Below are 10,547 nucleotides of genomic sequence, written 5' to 3'. Positions count from 1 at the left end.
ATGAAAGTGTTCTCTAGAGTGGTCGCTTTCAGGCCGACTGGTTGGTGTCATAATAGTGGCAGTTCGTCGTCTGGCAGTTCGTCGTTTAAGCGACTAGAGTACGAGAACGTCGTGCTCTACGAGGTGCCTTACAGCGAACATTCGAGCTACACGGAGTTGCAGAGGTTTGTACAGTTTACGAAACCGGATAGCATTGTTCCCACGGTCAACGTTAATGAGAGCAGTTTGAAGGAAATGAACAAGCATTTCAAGAGTTGGCTGAGTGAGACAAGTCAGTCTAGTATATTGGATTTCGTGAAGGGAGCTCGATGATAATAATCAAATCCGCATAGAATGCAGGCATTCAAGCTGCAAACTTCCTATCTGCCTCCGTTTCACCATAGAAAAAATATAGCATAAGATATCCGATGGTATAGGTTGTTTATGTTCCAAGTCTCATTACGATTTTTTGTTGACTAAGCCGATTACTGTCGACTACTCTCTAATCTATTGGGCTTTTTGTGTAGTTGAGAAGTTGATATTGTGGTAATTGAATGAAAAGTTGTCAAAAAACCACAGATTTATTGATACTTAGATAGAAAGACCTGTTTCGGTTGTTACACCATTGTCAATCTCTGATAAACTAAAACTAAATACAAGAGCAGCAGAATTTATACTAGTGGGCGAGTACTGCTATTGGTCAAAGGCATGAACGCCTGCCATTGGCCCAGCTAGACAGTCTCCTCCCACTCAACGGTGTGACAAAATGGCGGCTTAAGCAACAGAATTGCCATGATAACAAAATTTACTTTCAGTACAAAATAAGAACCAAGAAAACAAGTGTGAAAGATAATAAAACAAATATGTAAATGGAAAACTTACAAATTAAATAGAAAAACGTATAAAACGTTTATTTTGTTATCATGGCGATTATGTTGCTTAAGCCGCCATTTTGTCACACCGTTGAGTGGGAGGAGACTGTCTGGCTGGGCCAATGGCAGGCGTTCATGCCCTTTACCAATAGCAGTACTCGCCCACTAGTATAAATTCTGCTGCCCCACAGTCGAAGCCTGGTAAATTGTAACAGTACCAATTTGAAGGGCTCTCATTGGTAGATTGAATTGTGATCTGCTTGCTTCTCTGCGCATGCGCTGATAGCTTGTTTGTTTACCATAGTATAACTATAGAATACATAATCATTAAAATGATGTTTGATAACCATTTGTTAAATGATTTTTTCTCTCTAGAATATTTGAGAGTAATGGAGTGAAAGGAATGCACACTTTTCTAGACGGTAAGTTTGTAAAGCAGCCTTTGTTCATTTACGCAGCTAGTAAACGACACATTTTGGTGTAAATCAACTTCATAAGTGCGCGCCAAAAGCTGGAACCAAAGATTTTTAAATGACATTCCATGGGAACATTGTGCACCAGTCATGTGATTGAACAATTCACCACTTTTTCGTGTTTCCAGACCATTTTGGTGTAAATCAACTTCATAAGTGCGCGCCAAAAACTTGAACCAAAGATTTTTAAATGACATTCCATGGGAACATTTTGCACCATTCGTGATGAACATTTCACCACTTTTTCGTGTTCCCAGACCGCGCCCAGAATTACTGTTTTGGGTGGGTGAGAGTGTAAGAACGGCACATTATGAGAGACTACAATCGTCACATAGCTTCACGAAAAACAACTACTAGGACTATCGGCTTGAGTTAACATTGGAAATTTGAACATAAACGCCCTATGCCATGGTATATTTTCTTATTCTATCTCTTCTCTATGGCTTTACTCATAAATATGAAAACCATCATATAACTGTATTTGTTTCTATTCCCCTGTTGCATAAAGATGTATCTACCTCAATATCTCTAAGTTAAAAGTGTCTTTATAAAACATACTTAAGACGTGTGATAGTAAAAAATTTTGCTCGTTCCACTTGGACGAGGGCTGTCAACTTAATTAAACTTGATCAATTCTCATGGGAAGTGTGAGGAAGAATGTGTAGCTGTGGTATCTTTATTATTTTAGCAAAACTGATTTATTCAATTGTTTATGAGTCTTATATTCATTAAAAATAGTAGTTTTTTATGATACAGTAATAGAGTATATTATATTATATCATATGATACAGTACAGTATTAATATTAATGATACCAAAAGAAAATTGTTGATAGTTTTATCTTGTATTGTGAGCTCATAATAATTAATGATAAAATCATTTTTTATAGTACCTAAATAGTTTCTTCTAACTAAAATTTCAACCTATTCAAACATTTTCACTGCTCATCTATTTAATATCCATGATTTGCTAGTTGATAATTTGTTTTTTAACTTTAGGACGAGTTTCCGAGCTCGTGATTCAGCCAAGTTCTAGACTTTAAACAGCTGGAGTCAGAGAATTGGCTTTCCGAAACGGGGAGTAGTCATAGTTTCTATCAAAGACCTTAAAGAGATATAGACCCACAATGCCTATGCCTTCCCAATGATAGCTCTTACTTGAAATTGAAGGCCGCCATTGGGGTATTTTAGCACGAGATATTATATCTATATATATTTGTAATACTACAGATCACAAAGGCATTGGTATGTAATAATCAAAAGACCTTAAAGAGATATAGACCCACAATGCCTATGCCTTCCCAATAATAGCTCTTACTTGAAATTGAAGGCCGCCATTGGGGTATTTTAGCACTAGATTTTATATATTATTTATTTGTAATACTACAGATCACAAAGGCATTGGTATGTAATAATCAAAAGACCTTAAAGAGATATAGACCCACAATGCCTATGCCTTCCCAATAATAGCTCTTACTTGAAATTGAAGGCCGCCATTGGGGTATTTTAGCACTAGATATTATATATTATTTATTTGTAATACTATAGATCACAAAGGCATTGGTGGCATTGGTATGTAATAATCTTATGGGTTGCCCCCTCAATGGCGGATTTCAATTCCAAGTGCGACACTAGCGCTGCATGTGAGTCTATGCATCTTCAAGGTATTTGTAATAATCTTATGGGTTGCCCCCTCAATGGCGGATTTCAATTCCAAGTACGACACTAGCGCTGCATGTGAGTCTATGCATCTTTAAGGTCTTTGGTTTCTATGATAATCTTCATTTTCTCATTTCTATAATTGGAAACATTTTTCCTTGACGAAATCGAACATTCCTAAATAATTCAAAACAGCTGAAACCATACACTATTTTCTCTTTATTTTATGACCTTAAAGAGATATAGACCCACAATGCCTATGCCTTCCCAATAATAGCTCTTACTTGAAATTGAAGGCCGCCATTGGGGTATTTTAGCACTAGATATTATATATTATTTATTTGTAATACTACAGATCACAAAGGCATTGGTATGTAATAATCAAAAGACCTTAAAGAGATATAGACCCACATGCCTATGCCTTCCCAATAATAGCTCTTACTTGAAATTGAAGGCCGCCATTGGGGATTTTAGCACTAGATATTATATATTATTTATTTGTAATACTATAGATCACAAAGGCATTGGTGGCATTGGTATGTAATAATCTTATGGGTTGCCCCCTCAATGGCGGATTTCAATTCCAAGTGCGACACTAGCGCTGCATGTGAGTCTATGCATCTTCAAGGTATTTGTAATAATCTTATGGGTTGCCCCCTCAATGGCGGATTTCAATTCCAAGTACGACACTAGCGCTGCATGTGAGTCTATGCATCTTTAAGGTCTTTGGTTTCTATGATAATCTTCATTTTCTCATTTCTATAATTGGAAACATTTTTCCTTGACGAAATCGAACATTCCTAAATAATTCAAAACAGCTGAAACCATACACTATTTTCTCTTTATTTTATGTTGTGTTCAATTTTCTAGTTTTTCGAAATTTAATTTAAACGTGGACTGCGACTATGCCCCGTTTCGGAAAGCCAATTTTCTGACTCTAGTTGTTTAAAGTCTAAAACTTAGCTAAACCCGGAGCTTGGAAACCGGTCCATAGTGTCGTCAATAGTTCAAAAACGAATTATTACTGCGTATATAATCCAAACAGAATATGGAAATGAGCTAAGAGATATTTCAGTTCCTCAATACTCGAATTGAATAAATGTTGAACATATTCTTAAGTTTATCATTCTCCACATTGGTTATCCACAGTTATTTATATTTAAAAAAATAACTATTCAAATCCATTCCAAGTAACATCATTTTATTTCAGTTCCTCAATACTCGAATTGAATAATGTTGAACATATTCTTGTTTATCATTCTCCAACATTGATTATCCACAGTTATTATATTTAAAAATCTGGTGTGGTACACTCACACAACTTTCCTTGCTCATATTTGAAACTACGATCTGTATATGTGTATATATATATATAATTGTTTTCAGAGTACTTTTTCCTTTGTGTAAATTGTGAAATTCGATGATTTTTTTAGTCGTCATTTTTTAAAGTCAGCTGTTCTACAGATGAAATATCTCGACTATGTGTTCTTTTTATGAACTGCGCTACCTACCTACCTCATGCACGAGAAGGAGGTTACTAAGTCCTCTCAATGATGGGGTGGACCCCCCATTAGTTTCCCAGAAAGGAGACTCATGCCAGTTGATAGAGCTGATAAATAAATATACAGGGTATGAATTTGAAAAAAAATCGGTCAAGCTATTTTTGAGAAAATCGTGAAAAACATGGTTTTTTAGTAATTATCCGCCATTTTTCTCAAGAATATTACGGAGCTCCTGAAATTTTCCCAGAAATGAGACTCATGTCAGTTGATAGGGCTTATAAATAGCTATTCATGGTATGAATTTGAAGAAAATCGTTAGAGCCGTTTTCGAGAAAACCGTGAAAAACATGTTTTTTTAGTAATTATCCGCCATTTTGAATTCAAATCCTCATGGTATAAGGACCTTAAGTTTAAAATTTCAAGTCAATCGGTTAATATTAGGAATGGAGCTATCGTGTTCACAGACATACACACACACACACACACATACACACACACACACATACACACACATAGACCAATACCCAAAAATCATGTTTTTGGACTCAGGGGACCTTGAAACGTATAGAAAACTTGAAATTAGGGTACCTTAATTTTTTTTGGAAAGCAATACTTTCCTTACCTATGGTAATAGGGCAAGGAAAGTAAAAAGAACTTTTCAAATCCATTCCAAGTAACATCATTTTTTCATCACAATAAACAAAGTGGCTCATTTCGAATGAATCGAGTTATGTGGTTAGCAATTCTCTCAGGATAATCCAAATGCACATTATGATTGCCCTCTACACTTATCCTTCTCATCCTGGTCCCCAACACATTCTCCAGCAGCCTGGTAGTTTCAAAGTTGCTCGGCTCTTTCTCAAGCAACCTTTCAGTTTCTTTAAAAGTTATCGCTAGAATTTCGGCTCGAATATGATTGATAACAGCTAGGTGAAGATCTAGTGTTAAGATGGGTAACGGCAGTAGATCTCGTCTGCGATCGTTGCGGATTTTGATTGTTCCTTGGTTGGTTTTGGTGATCATTCTAGAGAGAAGTTTGGTGGCGGAAAGTTTGTTGATGGGTGAAAAGTGGTTGGTGAGGAATTTTTTTAGAGCTTCTGTTTCATCGGCGTAGCTACACTCGGACGATTCGAGTTGAAACGATTGTTCGAACAGATAGCGTAGCCTGGTGCAGATCTCTTCGTGATTTAAGATCACAAATACAAAATGTCTAGCAGTAAACTTTTTCAACTATTTCTGGATAGATGGCAGCAATGAAGAGGCAAATATGGCCGCCGGCGCTGTGTGACATCAGAGTGCATCTGGTCCATTTCAAGTCGGTGATTAGTACTTGGCAAACGTCCCTGAGACATGAGAAGAAGTCGAGTGACACCCCGGTGGGGTAAGGGGAGGAGCGACCGTGGCCGGGCAGATCCAAGCAGACGAAGAAGGAGGAGGTGGAAAGAGAGGGGATGAGATGATCGAACGTTGCTGCGTTGTCGTGGAAACCATGAATCGCTAGAACTGGAGTGTTTGTCGGGTTTCCCCATGCTTTTCCTGTTTACAAAATTACAGAGGAATTTGAAATTAAATTATTATTTTATACAGAGTGGTTGAATAAGTTTCTAATATTTAGGCCTGGTTGCACAAACGTTTGTTAACTCTTAGGGCCGGTTTCCAAGCTCGGGATTTAGTCAAGTTCTAGACTTAAAACAGCTGGAGTTCAAAAACTGGTTTTCCGAAACGGGGCGTAGTCGTAGTCCACGTTCAAATTTCGAAAAACTAGAAAATTGAACACGAAAGGAAAAATAGTGTGAAATTTCAGCTATTTTGAATTGTTTCATCTTGTCAGGGAAAAACGTTTCCAATTATAGAAATGAGAAAATAAAGATTATCATAAAAACTGCGACTACACCCCGTTTCGGAAAGCCAATTTTCTGACCCCAGCTGTTTAAAGTCTAGAACTTAGCTAAATCCCGAACTCGGAAACGGACCTAAGTCTTATTGTAGTTTGTTATTGGCAAATAAATTCGATTCAATCCCGATTGAATGCCAGGAAAACCAATGAGAGAAGGCTTTTTTGAAAAGCAGGCTTCTCTGATTGGCTCTGGTGGCATGTAATCGAGATTAAGTTTTTGTGCAACCGGGTTTTATTGTTTTAAAATGATATTACCATGCTTATTGTGTGTTTCAAATAATCTTCAATTGTATTTGACGTTGTTAGGCCTATACAAAAATTGCTTTTTACAATGACAGTAAATCACTTTGATTCGTGTTTCCTTGCTTTCTGAGTTCATTGTGGTAGCAAAAATGATGAAAACTCAGCCCGGAAATGATTAGTCATCTAGTTATACATACAGAGTAGAATATTTCGTCCAAAATCCAGTACCTGCCCACTAAACCTTGAGTAAAAGACTTATTGGAATCCTGGGAAAATGAATTGCTGAGAAACTTGAAGGTTGATTCTCATGGTTATCGAATGTCTGAGCTTTGTATTTTTTATAAATATTCTTCCTTCTATTCGGAAGTAGGTGTTGAAATGAGATATTTATTAGAATTTTACTGGATAGTAACTATATATTTTTTCAATTATTCCTAAGGAATAAATCTATAATTTTTCGTCTTTTCAAGTAAAAGATATGTGTGGAAGTGGTTAGTGATTAGACATTACTTCAGAATAGTTTATGTATTATTTTAAAATGTTTTACCTTGAATTTGCTTTGTGGATTGATGTAATAGTGCTGTAGCAGGAACATTGAAGATTGTGTAACTTTATTTGGGGTATGATAGGGGAAAATTATTACTGCTAAACAAAAAGCATAACAGATCTTTAATTTTTCACACAAAAACTGAAATTTCAATACTCAGTAATGAGTACTAATTTTCATGTTTTTAAGTTCTTGAAACTTATTGCCGGTATGTGAATTTGAAAAACATGGAAAAATGGAAATTTAGAGACACGACGCTATTTTGTTAGTAGAGTCCTACATAAATTAATATTTCCGAATTTATGACATTATTCTAGAGGCACCCTTCAGATCATCTCATTACTCGAATAAGTTTTTCACTTTCCTTGCCCTATTACCATAGGTAAGGAAAGAATTGCTTTCCAAAAAAATTAAGGTACCCCAATTTCTATACGTTTCAAGGTCCCCTGAGTCCAAAAAAGTGGTTTTTGGGTATTGGTCTGTATGAGTCTGTGTGTGCGTCTGTGTACTCGATATCTCATCTCCCAATTAACGGAATGTCTTGAAATTGGGAACTTAAGGTCCTTACACTATAAGGATCTGACCGAACAATTTCGATCAAATGCAATTCAAGATGGTGACTAAAATGGCGAAAATGATGTCAAAAACAGGGTTTTTCGCGACTTTCGTGAAAACGGCTACAACGATTTTGATCAAATTCATACCTAAAATAATCATTGGTAAGCTCTATCATCTGCCACAAGTTCCATATCTGTAAAAATTTCAGAAGCCCCGCCCCATCTATGCAAAGTTTTTGATTTTACAATTATCAGGCTTCAGAAACAATTTAAACGAAAAAACTTTTAATGGAAAAGATTGAGCATAAAATCTCTACAATTAATGTCCAGTACCGGTAACATTTTCACCTAAAATTAAAAATAAGCTCGAAATTCGAGAAATTTGATTATTGAAATTCAAACTTAATGAGAGAAGCAACTGTTGATTCTATTGAATCATTCACTGGAAGAGATAGCAGAATTGATATCGTCAGCTGTCAATTTTAAATTATACTTTCGAAAACTCGACTCTAAGGCCCGCCGCAAAGTAGACCCACGCTAATCCATGAAAAGCAACCCACGCCGTGGGATGTTTTGTAAACCATTGCTAGGCTTCTCTAGACATCTGTTTAATACATGCAATGAATATTCCACTTGTCAGCTGATTGATTATGAATAATTCTATAGCAATGGTTTACAAAACATCCCACGGCGTGGGTTGCTTTTCGTGGATTAGCGTGGGTCTACTTTGCGGCGGGCCTTACGCCGGAGTGAGAATGACCCACCGCCGGTTTTGCCGAAATTTTCATAATGGCAAGGAAAGCTGTATGAGTGCCCCACCCCGAATTGTTGAATTTGTAGACATTATAGATCAGAACAACATTAATAAAATTAATAAAAACATATGACCTAATAAGTTAGGGTTGAAACTAGTTGTTGAACTATTTTAAAGTTTTTAAAAAATAAAGGGTACTTCAAGATTTTTAATTTTTTTATTAATTTGTTAAAAAGTAGCCCAAATGAGTAAGTGTTTCCAGAACAACATTTTATGCTTCATAATTAAACCTATTATATTCACTATGAAATTAAATTATACTGTAGCCTACTGCTATTATACCCCAAGATGTTTTGAACTGTAGTTCAACGCTTTCCATTGATGCGATGGCTGCAAGTTGACTGGATAGGTGACGCTTCAAATGTTGCCGCTTGAGAAATATGCTTTACTCTCCTTTCTTCCTCCACTCGGTCTCCGTGACTGCGCAGGAAGTCAATGATGAATTACATCGTAATTCGATAATGCCGGCCTTTCAGGTTGCATGTTTTCACATATTTTCATTCTTTGTGATCTTTTCTCAGTGGGTCACTATTACAATGAAAATATTAAATGATGGGACTTCAAGAGTAAGACTAGTTGAATATGATAATCTACTAATTGACTTTTGTACAATACTGTTACGAGCCCAATCTTGTACAAGTTTATGAATATCACTGGTTTTCTAGCCTGCAGGTATAGTAGTAATTTTCTGACATGCATGTTACTAATATGTTGTTATTAGTCACTAATATGATAATCCACTAATTGACTTTTGTACAATACTGATTCAAGCTCAATCTTGTTCAAGTTTATGAAGATCTCATAGAGATCACTGTTTTTCTAGCTTGCAGGTGTATAACAATCTAGTAATGTTCTGTAATAGAATTTATTAAATATTTGCGTTTGGGAATTGGCTCGACCCTCACAACCCTGATTTAAATAATCAATAATGAGTCTATATATTTTCTACTTTACATCGTAGGTACCTTGACCTGTAACCTTCAAGTGTAAATGAATAAGTTCTTAAAGAAGTACCCTCCCATAAGCAATTTAGGAAATTATAAATGGAAAGTTGGATTTTCACATACCAAGTCCGGTACAGTATTGAAAAAAATTATATCCATGAGTCCTAATGAGACTAAGTTACATGCTTACTATGTAACTTAGTAACATGAGTTACATATTTTAATGTTTTTAATAAAGGGTACTACAAGTTTTTATTAATTCAACATGAGTTTCTATGAGACTATCCTATAGTCATGTTTGCTTGACCGGGCTTTATTTCATTAGAGCTTAGGAATGAATAATAAAAGTGAAGTGATCTTAGAATAGTTATTTGTGTACAACTAGTGCGCAAAGTGACAGTTTGCTGCACCGAAAGAAACGTTTATGCCCAAGCCGTAGGCGAGGGCGGAATGGTTTCTTGAGTGCAGAAAACGAACTTTGCGCACGTATTTCACATTAAATTTTTCCTACAGTTACCATTGAATATGAAAAGTGGGTAATTATGGGTAAAATTCCTGAAATCCATCAAATGTTTTTCTGTGTATTTATTATTAATAAAAACCTTAATTTATTTAAAATTGAAAAATAATAATTGAATTATAATGATTAGTAATTCAATTGAAATTTATCTGACTGCTTGAAGAGGGTTTATCTTATGTAAGCATTGAAATACTATAATCAAGGCACATAATGGCAAGGCAACGCTGTCTCCACTGCCATTATAAGTGGGCCTCACTATGAGTGCAGTTACCAACTTAATTTTGATTTTCCTGCAATGGTGCTCCATAACTACTAACTATTTTGCGTTGTCATGCTGCAAATCTGGAGTACGCAAAGTACTCACTTTGCGCACTAGTGCGGAAAGTGTTCTTTGCGGCCTGCAATCAGTGCAGAAATGATCACTTTTCAAGGTATCTGTAGGAAATAGTTATTTGTGCAACTAGTGCGCAAAGTGACAGTTTGCTGCACCGAAAGAAACGTTACGCCGAGCCGTGGGCGAGGGCGGAATGGTTTGTTGAGTG

The 10,547-nt window shown here is 36.0% G+C and overlaps 1 protein-coding gene across 1 annotated transcript; it reads right to left on the bottom strand.

Annotated features, from left to right (window-relative positions):
- Positions 1–5,693: 5,693 nt before the first annotated feature.
- Positions 5,694–10,338, bottom strand: LOC120351669 (serine hydrolase-like protein). The gene is made up of 2 exons (XM_039429617.1): positions 10,323–10,338; positions 5,694–6,019 (listed from the first exon to the last, which is right to left on the bottom strand). Exons 1-2 carry the CDS (start codon positions 10,336–10,338, stop codon positions 5,694–5,696), a joined length of 342 nt encoding a protein of 113 aa, XP_039285551.1.
- Between the last annotated feature and the right edge of the window lie 209 nt (positions 10,339–10,547).

The sequence above is a fragment of the Nilaparvata lugens genome, chromosome 5 (genome assembly GCF_014356525.2).
Source record: "Nilaparvata lugens isolate BPH chromosome 5, ASM1435652v1, whole genome shotgun sequence".
Taxonomy (NCBI): Eukaryota; Metazoa; Arthropoda; class Insecta; order Hemiptera; family Delphacidae; genus Nilaparvata; species Nilaparvata lugens.
Note: the sequence above shows the minus strand (reverse complement) of the source record. Positions and strands in the feature narration are given on the sequence as shown.